At 49.2% G+C, this 14,421-nt stretch overlaps 1 protein-coding gene across 5 annotated transcripts in view; it reads left to right on the top strand.

The window, feature by feature from the left end:
• The window catches only part of MYL4 (myosin light chain 4), a 28,039-nt gene extending 14,048 nt beyond the window's left edge, over positions 1-13,991 (top strand). For 3 of the 5 annotated variants that reach the window (XM_035030407.1, XM_035030406.1, XM_035030409.1), the window contains exons 2-8: positions 1,515-1,665; positions 4,720-4,747; positions 10,594-10,743; positions 12,055-12,228; positions 12,697-12,774; positions 13,272-13,315; positions 13,810-13,991. In XM_035030407.1, the coding sequence (XP_034886298.1) occupies positions 1,549-1,665; positions 4,720-4,747; positions 10,594-10,743; positions 12,055-12,228; positions 12,697-12,774; positions 13,272-13,300 (576 nt within the window). In that variant the 5' untranslated portion in view covers positions 1,515-1,548 and the 3' untranslated portion in view covers positions 13,301-13,315; positions 13,810-13,991. Of the gene's footprint in view, positions 1-1,026; positions 1,299-1,514; positions 1,666-4,719; positions 4,748-10,593; positions 10,744-12,054; positions 12,229-12,696; positions 12,775-13,271; positions 13,316-13,809 lie in introns of those variants that run through there. The other 2 variants (XM_035030404.1, XM_035030408.1) reach the window with 2 other exon arrangements.
• Positions 13,992-14,421: the final 430 nt, after the last annotated feature.

Genomic DNA, 14,421 nt, shown 5'->3' on the forward strand with positions numbered 1-14,421 from the left:
CTCATAGGGAGGGTCCCTTCATAGGGAGGGTCCGCTCATAGGGACGGTCCCTTCATAGGGGGGGTCCCTTCATAGGGAGGGTCTAGAGAGGTAGAGTGACTTCGGCTTCTCTCAGCATGGACTTTTATCCTTCGAACTGGAGAGCCTTAAAGTTCAGCTCAAAGCAATTCTGTGCAGTGGGTAAGCTTTTTTGTTGTTTTCTGAACATTTTATAGACTTTCAACGGTTTTTACAAAAACAGTATATGCTCGTTATTAAAAATTTCCTTTAATACAGGAAGTGAAAAAAGTACAAAATTATGAATTGCCGTCGTCCCCCCTTCCTCCCCGCCCCCAGGTCCCAGGGGTGTTTCTTCCTAACACATTAGTGTGTATTCGGCCTGACCTTTCGGATGAACACACAAACATATTATGTATGCACTGCCCCCCTCATCAATGGGATTATGATCTCCATGATTTGAGCATAAACTTTAGAATCAGACACACCTGGGTTCTGATCCAGCTCATAGCTAATTAGCTGAGTGACCTTGTTACCTGACCACTTTTAGTTTCAATCGCCCCAAGTGTAAAATGGGAATAATAATGATAGCTACTTTATAGGATTGTGGTGAAGGCGTAATGAGATTTTATATGATGGCGCTTAACAGTGCCTGGTACACAGTAAGCATTACACATACACACACACACGAACACACACACACAGTCCTGGGGCACAGAGTGAGTTAGAGGTATAATGACAACGGGACCCAAGTTTTCTGACCTCCAATCACACTGACTCTTAGCCACACCGACCTGCCTCTCACCCCAGCCCCCCAGGCACAAGTTCAGCGCTCAGGACTTGTTGAATGAATGACTGAGGTTGCTGGTGGTGGGGGTAAACCCAGGGATTCGAGGTCTGTGGAGTTCCTGGGATGCCCGCTCTGGAGGATGGAGGGCTTCACCCTGTGAATTGGGAGGGGGTGGGGACAGTGTGGGTTGGCTGGACCAGCTGTTGCTTCAGGGCTCCAGGCCCGAGAGCTGAGCCTCAGGGCAGAGCTGAGGCCCCAGAGTGGCTCTCAGCTTAAAGGAGCCAGGCTTAAAAGGAATGTGCAGTGGGCTGTCTCTGCTCGGGAGGGGCTAAAAAAAGCCTCCCCTCCCCTGGGCTTTGTGTGAGGGTTATCAACTGCTCTAGTCAGCTCATCTCTCTGGCTGGACTCTGGCATTTTTGAGAGGGTCTGTTTTCCTGGCCCCTCTGGGTTTCCACCCATTGGCAGGAAGGGGTCAGCCTGTCCCAGAGGTGGAGGCCAGGAGGAGTGTGAGGTGTGGAGGGAGGGGAGGCTCGTCGCCCCAAACCTGGTGACAATACACAGTTGTCATCTGTGCCCTGCTGGTGTTTCTTCCTTTTATAGTCAGAGCAGTTGCTCTTGCTCTCACCCAGCCCCTCTGTGGGGGCTCCTGCCCAGGATAAAAGGGGAGGGAGGCGGCCCAGTCTCCTGTCTCATCTCCCAGGCGCCACATCTCTTGATTCCTTCCTAGCTTCCATCTCTGCCGGAGATCCCAACAAGAAAACATGCCTCCCAAAAAGCCTGAGCCTAAGAAGGAAGCGGCCAAGGCTGCCCCAGCCCCTGCCCTGGCCTCAGCTCCTGAGCCCCCCAAGGAACCTGCCTTTGACCCCAAGAGCATAAAGGTGAGTGAGGCTTAGCCACTGGGGTGGAGGTGGGGATGACATTCAGGATCCTGTCTGTCCTGGACCTTAGAGACCTATTTTCTGGAGGCTGGATGGGCTGAAGGCTGTGGTGGTCCATGCCCCACATCCTGGCGCCTGGGGTGGTGGAGCTGGTGTGGGGGCTGCTGAGGGGTATTTGGACTTGTAGGCCTTTCCCCTCAGGAACAGGTTTCTGCTCTGAGGAAACCCTGCTCTGTCATCCCAAATTTACCCAGCAGAGTCGGGAATGGCAGGGAGATACAACCAGTGAACCATTCAGCCTTAAATTTTAAGGCACTGTGGGAGCCATCATAGTGAAGAGGAGACTGACCCTTTCCTCAGAGGTAGTATGATATCTTTCTGGAGAAAAGACACATGATAACCACCAGTGCAACTTGGAGTAAGTGATGTAAGCAGTGAGGGAGCTGGGGGTCTGGAATAGGCTTTGTTCTCAAAGACCCTTTCAGTGGGCACGTGTTGGGGGCAGAGGGGCTCTAGGTAAGGTGAGAGGAGGCTGTTTCCCTCTCTTCTCCCCTACCAAAGTGGTTCCCTCCTTCTGTGGCCTCAGCCTGGGCCCCTGTCTGGGGTATGCAGTGGACAGGCCCATCCCAGGCTGAGACCTTTCCTCTAACCTGGTGAGGGAGTGGGGCCTGGTTGCCTCCCTGTCCGCCCTGCTCCCCTCACACTGGAAGGTTCTTCTCCCTGCAGCTGGTCCACCAGCCCTGCCTGCTGACTCAGTCACTTCAGGCCTCCCAGCTATCTGGCCCAGCTGCTGAAGGAATGGAACTGGGAGGGGCTGGGAAGGAGGGGTCAGAGGCCTCTGGAGAGTGAAGCAGTTCTAAGTCTTGGCACCAGAACCTAAGAGGTCAAGTGCTACTGGTATGAAGAGCTATTAATAACAGGTTGGGAGTGGTGGGCCCCTGGGAATAGCCACGAGGGCAGGGCTGGAGGTGGTGAAGAATCAGATCAAAATAGGAGCTCAGGACCAGGTTCTGTGACAAGAAGGTAGGGAAACTGAACCTCTGGGCTCCAATTTGGATGATCCTCCCTAGCCCTCAGGATTCCTCCCCCCGCACCTACAGCCCCAGGAGACCCTGCCGTTGTGCCGAGGACCCTGGGGTTGATCTATGGTAATCCCTGCAAGGGTCAGGGGTCAAGCATAATCGGCTTGGCCAAGAGACAGAGGCAGTTGCGTGTCCCTGGGCTTTGTTACCGTACACGTGGAGGCGATCGTGTCAAGACCTTGAAAGTACCTGGGTCATTCGTTACTCCCGCTACTGGCAGAGCCTCACAAGAAAAGCTGACTCTCTCCCGCCCCATCAGGATGCTTTTATTTCTGCTTCATTCCGACAATGCGCTCCTCCTGGGGGGGGGGTAGCCTGGTCCCTGGTGTCCGGGTGACAGCTGCCTAGTGGTATCAGATCAGAGCCTTCTCTTTGACCCATCACTTCCCTCCATCCACCCACCTCCCCCGCTTTCTCTCCCCTGGTTGCAGTCCTCTTTTCTTTTTTTAATTCATTTATTTTTATTAATTTTTTATTATGTTCAGTTAGCCAACATATAGTAAATCCTTAGTTTTTGATGCAGTCCTCTTTCCCACATCTGGATCTTCCAATCCTGAGGGTTGTTGAAATTGCTTTAAAGTGAAAAAAAAAAAAGTAGGTGTCCTTCATGATTGGAAGGATATGATTTCCCTATTATTGTACTTATCTGGTTCCTTTGCTTTGAAAACTCTGCTCAAAAAGACAAAACAAAAGTAAACTTAACCCAGTATGTTTGATTATGACCACAGATTCTGATTTTATGTTTTTATACTCATTTCTCTTACACATTTACTCCTGGGGCAACTGCACCTTACCCTCAGAGAGTTTGTGCAAAGCATCCTTTACCCTATTTCAGGGTTATCTTTACCTTCCTGACCAACCCCACCTGCGGCAAAGCCCGGTCCCAGTCACAGCTAGTTTCCTTCCCCACCCTGTGTAACCCCTCCTCCGCTCTCTTAGCTCATTCCAGCCACCCCCAGAGGTCCTCATTAACAGGGGTTCACCTGCGGGGCACAGCACAAGCTGCAGAGTTAGGACTAGGAATGGTGCTCCGTGAAAAAGATGCGCCGGGGGTGGTTACCACCCCTGGTGAAGAGGAGATCAGGTGGGGAGCATGGTGGCAGATCAAGGATGATGAAGTAACACACAAAATCCCAAATTACAATAATGACTCATGCTTGTTCATTGTCATTCATTTTCAGAGCCTCCCACCTGCCTCTTCTGTACTCAGCATTAAATTATTATGCATTGTGGGGGCGAATCCAAAATTTATTCCTTCACTCAACAAATATTTTTTGAGTGTCTGCTCCGTGCCAGGCATCTCTGTGAGCGGTAACAAAAATCCTGGCCCAGGGGGAATCCTGGCTTCGGGAGGCCTGGGCACATCTAGAGGCAGGGCCGTGGGATAGCTGGGAAACATCGAGGGCTCACCCTAAGCTAGGCTTGCTGTCCTGATGACCAAGAGGGACATGTGCTGGGGGGTAGGGGGTGGGATGGGGCGAGGGAAGAGAAGGTGGGATTGAAGGAGGTGAATGGAGAGTCAGCATCAAGGAGGAAAGGGGGGCGGAGGGTGAAGAGTGGTGGACGCCCAAAGGGAGAGGAAGTCTGACTGTGGGTGGACTGTGGAGTCAGGTTAGAAGTGAGGGCAGTTTATGGCCAGCTAGGTTGAGCAATTTATATTTGACCCGAAGAAATCACCATAGGGGGTCGCCATAGGTTCTAGAGTTCTCTAGAGTATTTTTCTTTCTCTCTTTCCCTCTCATTCTGAGCTATCACTTCACACGTGGTATTGAGGGGGCTCTGGTGGCTGTACTATTTGATAGCTCATTGTAGTTCATTCGTCAGGAGACTGGGGTGCCCTTTGTCTCCTCCCCCGACTGGTGGCCTGCGGGAGGTCCTCCCCCTGTCCCCGACTGTGGTGGAAGCCATTTCTGCTTCCCTCTGGGAGCCTTTGGCAGTCTCAGCCCTCATTCTTGTGTTTCCTTCCCCACAGATAGACTTCACTGCCGACCAGATCGAAGGTGAGTACTGACAGCTGCCCCCTCCCCCAGCACATCCTCCCTGGAGGAGGAGGATGGAGAAGAGTAGTTCCTATCACCAGGGTCCTAGTAAGCACCTTAATCATCATCATTGCTCACCTGTATTTGCTCATTTTCACCTAGGATATGTGATGACGTAAGCACTTTATGTGGATTAACTCAGTTCTCACCATACCCTCAGGAGGTAGGGACTATTACCACCCTCATTTTACTGTGAAAAATTGAGACACAGACAGGTTCAGTAGTTTGCCCAGTCACACACAGACAGCTGGTAGTAGAGCCAGGACTCAAACTCAGGCGCTCTGATTGCAGACCTGAATTCTCAACTGTTCTGCCAGACTGCCTGGAACATAATAGATGCACAGCAAAAATGTCTTTTTTCCCCTCTACCTGTAAAACCTACTATTCGAGATATTTAGAACCCTCATTTCTGTTCCTGTTATTGGAAAGCCCTCCTTAGGTCACTGGCATCCTCCCCGCTCATCCTGTAGCCTGCCGAGATGCTCGCCTCCTAATGGTGGCAGGGCTAGTGGTGACTTGGGGGTGCCTAGTCCACCTGTGATCCCCATCACCAACCCTTCTCCATCTTTGATGAAGACGATTTGTTTTCTCAATGTTATATAAAGTGCTATTAAGTGCAGCTCTCAAGACAAGCCTCCAGATCTCCTACCCTCCAACCTGATTGTTGCCCCTCTCCTGTAGGAGTCTGGGGTTTTGAGAATAGAATGTTTCATCATGTTCTATCTGCTTTATAGCTGGGGCTCATTGCCATTGCAACTCATCCCTCTGTTTTCCCCACCAAATGCCTCTAGGACATAAAATCATTAAGTTTTAGTTAGAGTTAGAAGGGACCTTGAAAGGTCATCTGATCCAACCCCTTGATTCTTTTTTTTTTTTTTTTTAGAGATTTAATTTATTTATTTGACAGAGAGAGACACAGCAAGAGCAGGAACACAAGCAGGGGGAGTTGGAGAGGGAGAAGCAGGCTTCCTGCTGAGCAGGGAACCCGATGCGGGGCTCGATCCCAGGACCCTGGGATCATGACCTGAGCCGAAGGCAGACGCTTAATGACTGAGCAACCCAAGCTCCCTCCAACCCCTTGATTCTAAGCACATACTATATTTTATTTTATTTTTTTAAGAGGTATGCAATTTTATTATTTATTTATTTATTTTTAAATAATAATTGCTTTCATTTAGCCTTATCTTTTTTTTTTTAAGATTTTATTTATTCATTTGAGAGAGAGAGCATAAGCAGGGGGAGAGGGAGCCCGATGTGGGGCTCAATCTGGGGCTTGATCCCTGGGATCATGATATGGGCCGAAGGCAGATGCTTAACCTACTGAGCCACCTAGGCGCCCAGCACATACTATATTTAAAAAAAAAAGTATGGAGTGCCTGGGGGCTCAGTCCTTAAGGGTCTGCCTTAGAGTCAGGTCATGATCCCAGGGTCCTGGGATCAAGCCCCACATTGGGCTCCCTGCTCAGCGGGAAGCCGGCTTCTCCCTCTCCCACTCCCCATGCTTGTGTTCCCTCCCTTCCTGTCTCTCTCTCTCTGTGTCAAATAAATAAATAAAATCTTAAAAAAAAAAAAGGTCAACCAATACCTGCACACAGTAAAACAAAAACAAAAACTCATATTCTACTTAAAAGTAAATAAAAAATAAAAATATTTTCCTCTTGCTTTCCTGTCATGTTGATCCCTCTTCAAAAGATAACCAGTTTTTTAAAAGATATAATATAATATAATAAATATAATAAATTAATATACCTTGGTATCTTTTATTTATTTTTAAAAATTTTATTTATTTGAGAGAGAGAGAGCACGAGTGGGTTGAGGGGCAGAGGGAGAAGCAGATTCCCCACTACGCAGGGAGCCCGATACGGGACTCGATCCCGGGACTCCGGGATCATGACCTGAGCCAAAGGCAGATGCTTAACCAACTGAGCCACCCAGGCACCCCAGTATACCTTGGTATCTTTTTATAGTTAACAGTTCTACTTCATTTTTTTAAAGGATTACATAGATTCTTATACATGGATGTACCTTTTAATTGAATCAGGGTAATAGTGATAGACCTTTAGTTTGTTTCCTGTTGGGACCTATCAGCAGCATGCTTTCCCCAGGGGACCTTCCTAGGAGTGGGTCAAAGGATACATACATTTTAAACTATAATAGTTATTGTGAAATTGTCTTCCAAAAAGTGATGCCAGTTTACCCACAAATATGGCACGAGAACTAGCAGATGCATTTTGAAACTAGTGAATTGAATCCGACTCTGCTTTTGCAATACCCCGTGGACATTCACTTTCAGTCAATAGTTTGCTGTGCTGTGTAAGATACTTAAAGTTATTTTATTTTTTTTAAAGATTTTATTTATTTATCTGAGAGGGAGATTGAGAGAGAGCACATGAGGGGGGGGGAGGGTCAGAGGGAGAAGCAGACTCCCCGCTGAGCAGAGAGCCCGACACGGGACTCCATCCTGGGACTCCAGGATCATGACCTGAGTTGAAGGCAGTCGCTTAACCAACTGAGCCACCCAGGCACCCCTTAAAGTTAATTAAAATGCATTTTAGTTAAATAGATACTTGTGTGTAGATACAAGCATGGTGGTACCCATGAAGAGTAGAGAGTCAACTAATACTAAAAATTTTTCATTTCCCAAATGGGAATCATGGTCAAAGCCAACTGGGACAGCTGGTTGCCTCTTTTCTCCATGAGGATTTTCAGGGCTGTGGTCTAATTCATTTCAGTCTATCATCCCTCTGACTTTGAAGATGTTGTCCCTTTTTTGGATCGGAATTGTTTCTGTTTGAATTTTACTTCTGCTATCTCTTCATTTGCTCTTTGATGAAGCTGAAGATGTTTTTCTTGTGTTATGCTAGAAAGAATATTATTTGGAATCAGGAGATTTTAGTATTGGCCCTAATTCTGCCACTATTGGCCATGAGACTTTGGGCAAGTCACTTTTTTGAACCTTAATTTTCTTATCTGCAAAGTAAGAATATATGGTTCTTTTCAATTCAGAATTCCATGACTCTATTCAGCATCCTTTAGATAGCCTCTATTTGAAGATAGTTATCAAATCCTGTCTTTGTTTTATATTCTCTGGGTGATATGGCCCCATTTTATTTTAATGCTTTTTTTTTTTCCTTGTAGAAACTAGCTTCTAACTCTTGACTTACTTACTGGTCCCTCTCCAGAGCTCCATATTCTTTTTTTTTTTTAAGATTTATTTATTTATTTGAGAAAGAGAGAACACGCGAGGTGGGGCGGGGGCGGGGGAGAAGGAGAGGGAGAAGGAGAGAAGCAGACTCCCCGCTGAGCGAGGAGCTGGGAGGCAGGGCTTGATCTCGTGACACTGAGATCATGACCTGAGTGGAAATCAAGATTGGACGCTCAACCAACTCAGCCACCCAGGCACCCAGATTTCCATATTCTTACAGGAAGGGATTACCACCTTTGCTCATAGCTCTAGCAAGGCTCTGACTGCTATAGACTATTGAGAAAAGGTTTCTTCTGGGCCCATGAACATCACCTCTCATGCACCCCAAGATCACACTGGCTTTTTCTTCTACCTAGTAGCAGCCCTAAACTTGAGTGTTTGGGGTTTATGCGTATACCGGGCTTTGCAGCAGGCTGGAGCGTTAGCAGGTACAATAGGTCCTTCCCTTCTCCTCCTTCCTCCTCACTGTTTTCTTGGTGTCCTGGATAGTTGACCAGAAGTCACATGTGCATTGGTGTATAAATGAGGATAATTATAGCATAAGGTTTTTGAAAGATTAAGACAACATTATTAGCTCAGAGCTCGGTCCATTGTAAGTGATCAAATCATAGGTCATAGTTCTACTTTCCCCCTCATGTTCCACCCTCCTGTTAAGGATCATTATATTCTTTTATGAGAAGCCTCCTTCTTTTATTACATCTGACCTCACTCTTCTGAATGAACTAGATCAAAAAGTCCGAGTTAAGGGGCGCCTGGGTGGCTCAGTCAGGTAGGTGTCTGCCTTCGGCTGGGATCATGGTCCCAAGGTCCTGGGATTGAGCCCCTGCATCAGGCTCCCTGCTGAGCAGGGAGCCTGCTTCTCCCCCTGCCCCTCCCCCATGTGTATGCTCTCTCTCTCTGTTAAATAAATAAAATCATTTTATAAAAAAAGTCTGAGTTCAGATTCAACTAACCTATTTATTGAGCACTGAATTTGTGCCAGAAGCCACGCTAATTGCTTTAAAAGTTAAAAAAAAATATTAAATCCTTCTAACAAAACTGTGAGGTAGTGGTTATTTCCTTTAGACAAAAGAGGAAATGAAGGTCAGTGAGGTTGTGACCTGGCCAGAATCACATAGTTAAGTGGTAAAATTAAGATTAAACGCAGTAAGATAAGACTAGCAGCATTGTTTGAGCATTTACTTTATGCAGGACATTTTGTTAAGATTTTTAACATGCATTATTGTATCTGATTTGAATGTAATTTAAGAACCCTATGAGGTAGGTGCCATTTCTAGAGGAGAAGAGGTTTATAGAGATTAAATATTTACTTGCCCAACGTCACACAGCTAGTAAGCAATGGAAATGGAATTTGAACTTAATTATTCAGTAATTGAAAGACATGTTGTTTTGTACCTTTTAAATTCTTACAACGCCTAGTAAAGACTTGCAAATAAACATCTTGCAGAATTGCTTTAATATGTAGAATGGTTTGTAAATAATCCGTAGGCAGCCTTTAAGGAATAAGTGTTTCTAGATTACTTGGTAAGGATTAAAAGCAGCTTTTTTCCTAAGTGGTTCATACATTCCTTAGTTTATATTGTTAATCTGTTTAGTAAACCATTTCTTTGCTATTCCCAGTCCAAATTATCCCCAGTAATGAACTGGTTGAATCCAAATTAATGAGGAATTAAGGTTCTTTGCAAAGGGCCCAGGAGTGCCTTAATTTGACCTTGCTCCTTGGACACCTGCCCTGGTACCTTCAGGGAGTCTGGTCCCTAGAGCTCTGAGCTGGCTCCAGAACTAGGGAAACAATAGTAACCACCCTTTGTTGATTCCCTTACCATGTGCTAGACAGCATGCTTGGCACATCTGATAATCCCCCCAGCAACTCACTCTGGTGGACATTATATCCCCACTTAGAGCTAAAAAAAAAAAACCCAAAAAGGAGGGCCCACCAAAGTGAGTAGTCTGCTCAAGGCCAGTGGTAGGTCAGTGGGAGAGCTGGTGTGGTCCGACTGTCTCTACCACGTCAGCTTGTCTGGCCTGGAACAGGCCGGAATGCGAGCTGACTTCTGAGCAGGTCTTATCACTTTGCAGGGTGCCTCCACACACCACCACCTCCTCTGACACTCACAGTTAACTGGGAAGGGAGGGGAGGGTGGAGCTTGATTCCCAGGGTTTGCCCAGGAGTCCTAGCTGGGCTCGTTCTGGGCTACTCGGCAGAGCCAAGATGAGAAGCTGGGAATCCGAACCTCTGAGCCATGCTATTTTCACTTCCCTGCCATTTTGACAGTCAGGCCCCTCCCCTGCAGCAGGGCAGGGTGCATGGACCGGAGCGGCGCCGCAGGGGAGATATTCAGATGACACAACAATAACTGATAGAAGGGATCCCAGGCCCAGTGCTGGAGCAGGTCACGGAGGCTCCAGGATGCCCCTTTGGTTGTCAGAAGAGGGTGTGGGTGGGCTTCCAGGGAGGGGCTGGAATGATGGCCGTGGGCAAATACTGAAATGTTTTATCAGCCACATTGACCTGCTCTTAGCCTGGGTGGAGGCTAATGGGCCCCCGGCCACTGTCTTCGCTTGGCCCCAGGGAGGCTGCAGTCGGGTCTTCTCTCTGCAGAGTTCAAAGAGGCTTTCTCATTGTTTGACCGGACACCGACTGGAGAGATGAAGATCACCTATGGGCAGTGTGGGGACGTGCTGCGGGCACTGGGCCAGAACCCCACCAACGCCGAGGTGCTGCGCGTCCTGGGCAAACCCAAGCCTGAAGGTCAGCGTGGGCCTGTGGCTCAACCTCCTGGTGTCTGCCCCGAGGCCCCTGGGGCTCATTCTCTTCTCCCGCGATAGCCCTTCAAGACCAGACCCCTTCCCCAGGTTACCCTTCTCCCCTTGCTAGAATTTATCTGGAAGTCTCCGACAGTTGATTCTTGAAGAATGTGGCCAGGGCTTGCTCTTGTTTTCCCTGTGAAGTCGAAGCTCTTGGGGAGCAGGAACGACCTTCTGTTGCTTCAGTGTCTTCCTCTGACACCCCAGGGTGCAGGGAAGTGAGGTGGGGATCTGACCACTAACCACCTGCCCGCACCCCCACGCCCAGTATCTTAGTTGCGGCACTGAAATGTCACGAAGACTTTGTTTCTAATGATGGTGAGAGCACTGACGATTGCAAATTATTTGTTCAAGTTAAAGCAGACTCAATATGAGCTCCGTAATGATGCCCTGTCACTCATTTGCATTCAGCAGGTTTTGGTGAATGAGTTTCAAAAGTGGTGTAAGACAGTGTGTCCCGTTTGTGACTGTCATCTGTCATGTTTGGTAGTAGAGTTAACAGCTGCCCTAATACACGTCCTTCGGAGAGGTGTCGGCACTAGGTGGGGACAGGCAGCAGCCAGGCAGGCCTTCTCTAGAGGCTTCCTGGGCCATATTGCTCCCCTCCCCTTTCCTTGGTTCTGGCCCCTTCCCCTCCTCCTCTTGCTGGTGAAGATACCAGTGTGGGGTGAAGGATGTGGGCAGGAAAGGGCCAGAGGACCAGCAGGGCTTCTCAGAGGTAAAAGATGTCTGGGCGCTTCCATTTTTGGAAGTTCCTGTGTTGTTATAGAAGAAAGAATTGCCAACATCTGTGGGATTTAAAAATTAAAGCTTTTAACACACTATAACGTGGGAGAAGTGGGCTGGCTCGTCACAAAAGAATTGCAAATTTATAAAAATTATTAATTCAGAGTTGCCCCAGGCAATGTGGTCTAGGGATGAGGCCCAAAGGAGGAATGATGCAAAATTCCCTTTTGGCCATCCTAACGGTTTACCTCCGTGACGTATCTGTCACATGTCAAAAGTCTAAGCTGTGACTGTGAGGCCTTGTTCTGTGACCCTTCGGGCCCCTCGAATCCTGCCATGACCACCCTTGGGCCCCCCTTCCCCCCCCACCTAGCTGGCCACTGGAGTTTAGAGGTCTGGGTGGAGTCATAGTGGCTCTTCTCTTCCGCCCTGGTCCTGGCCTGGCAGAGCTGGGGCGAAGCCCCCTACGGACCCGCCGCTCCCCTTGAGCCTCTACTCACATCACATTCTCTCTCCTTCCCACCTGAAGAGATGAATGCGAAGATGCTGGACTTCGAGACGTTCCTGCCCATCCTGCAGCACATCTCCCGCAACAAGGAGCAGGGCACCTATGAGGACTTTGTGGAAGGGCTGCGTGTTTTCGACAAGGAGAGTAATGGCACAGTCATGGGTGCTGAGCTTCGCCATGTCCTCGCCACCCTGGGTATGCAGGCTGTTGGTGCCCAAGGGGGAGGAAGGGAGTGGTGGGAAGGGCCCAGGTGGCATAGGTAGGGGGTAGACTGGGGTCCCTGCATCCCAAGGATCACATCCTGATTCAGGCCCTGTCTCTCCAGGCTCTGCAGGAACAACCTTCCCCCAAGCTGGGCTTGGGAGGAGGGAGAGCAGGTCGGCAGAGGAGGGCTGAAGCCTGAGATGTAGGACCCAGGGATCCCATCCTTGTCATTGCCTCAATCAGGGGGGCCCTGGTCTGCTCCCCCAGTGCTGGCTGTAGGGCAGAGGGAGAGGCCTTGGGGAGTAGGAAAGACCTAAGACCCTTGTCTCCCCCTCCAAAGCTTGGATGTCCACTTCCCAGATCTGGGGAGCCTTGGGCCTTGAGACTCGAGGGGGTGCTTGGGTTTGGCCTGTCCCTCCTTTGCCATGTGTAATTCAGAACCTACTGCCCCCACCCCAGGAGAGAAGATGACTGAGGCCGAGGTGGAGCAGCTTTTGGCTGGGCAAGAGGATGCCAACGGGTGCATCAATTACGAAGGTATCAGGTCGTGCCTCACTTCCTCGGGCACCCAGGGACAGCGGGCACAGTTTGGGCTGGGCGGGTCTGCAGAACAGAACAGATCCAGGAATTAGAGGCTAGATGGGTGTTGGTGAGCTCCCAGTGGATGTTCTTTTCCATCCTTGGAGTGAACAGCATAGTATAATGGAAAGAGCATGGGTTTTGGAGATAGACTGGCTGTGTGACCTAGATCAAGTCACTTACCTTCTCTGAGCCTCAATTTTCTCATCTGAGCAATAGGGTGATGCTGGCACCATTCTTAAGGTTGTGGGGATTAGCAGAGACAACATAGCTCATTTCATCTATGTCCAGATGTCAGCTTAGAATACACAGCAGAGGTTAGGTCTCTTCTTCCAGCTTCTCCCCAACAACCCCAAATAAGAGAAAGAATCAGTCTAGAGAAAGGGTGGTGGGAAGGTTGGAAGTCGGGCTGAGAGGGGCCAAGTGCGGTGACTGATTTCTCTCTCCCTTCCCAGCCTTTGTCAAACACATCATGTCTGGGTGAAGCAGACCCCTCAGGGTGAGTGCAGCCTCCCTCCTGGTCCCTTCTGGGGTCTGCCAGGGGCTCCCAAACACCACCACATGCCCTAGAGCTTTTCTGTCCCAAATCTGACCCTGTAGTGGGAGAGCAGAGGGGTTCCTGATGGGAGAGCAGCCTGGCCTGCCCACCATTCCCTGCACTCTCTGTGCTCCTGCCTCCTGCCCTCGGTCCCTTCCAGCCTGGCCTTGAGCTCTCCCTGCTCTTTGCACCCTGTCTTGACCCTCATCAGTCCCACCTGACAGCCTCTCTATTAGGGTCTCTCAAGGCGAGACCATTCCCTCCAGCCTGGGGCCTCCTATATGGGCTCCTGCATGTGCAAAAGCCAGGTCCTTCAGTGGAAGAGTGCCCAGGCCTGTGCCCTTGACTCTGTTCCTATTTGCTCCCTTCCCTGGGCTCCCCTGGCTGAGGGCCATCCCAATTGGGGTGTGGGGTTTGTGATAAGGGGCTGGGACACATCTAGCACTTTCTTTCAGGTGCCTGGCCCTGGGCCATAAGCTTTCTGGGGCGAGTTAAGCCAGAGGCCCAGAGTGACTGAGCTGGAGCTGGGGAGCTGGGGTCCTGGACCTGCCACTGCATCACAGCCCTGAGGACACCCCGGGCCAGTAGCCCGCCCTGTAAATTAAACGGTTCTGGCAAGCCTGGGCCAGATTCTCTGATTCCGTGTGTGTGTGTGTGTGTGTGTATGAGATATGAGGTTTCACGCATATTCCTCGGAGAAAAGAGTAGTATCTGGGAGCTCAGAGACAAGGGCCGAAGCCCAGGGATCTGGAAACATTAAGGTCAGACCCATGAGCAGAGAGCTCTGGGGGGTTGGGGGCTGCAGTTGGTGGAGCTGTAATTCGGAGTTTTGTTTCCTTCCAAGGCTCACTCCCCCACCTTGTGTCACCTCCAGGTGGTGAACAGAAAGGGGGTATAGGAGCACTGGGGCTGCCAGGGACCCCCCAAATGGTTCTTCTTATTTTTTTTTGTAAAAATTGTGTCAAAATACATATAAAATTTTCATCTTAGCCATTTTTAGGGTACAGGTCTATAGTGTTAAGTATATTCACATTGTTGTGCAACCCATCTCCAGAACCTTTTCATCT

Source organism: Mirounga leonina, unplaced genomic scaffold (genome assembly GCF_011800145.1).
Source record: "Mirounga leonina isolate KUSES-001 unplaced genomic scaffold, KU_Mleo_1.0 Mir_364, whole genome shotgun sequence".
Lineage (NCBI taxonomy): Eukaryota > Metazoa > Chordata > Mammalia > Carnivora > Phocidae > Mirounga > Mirounga leonina.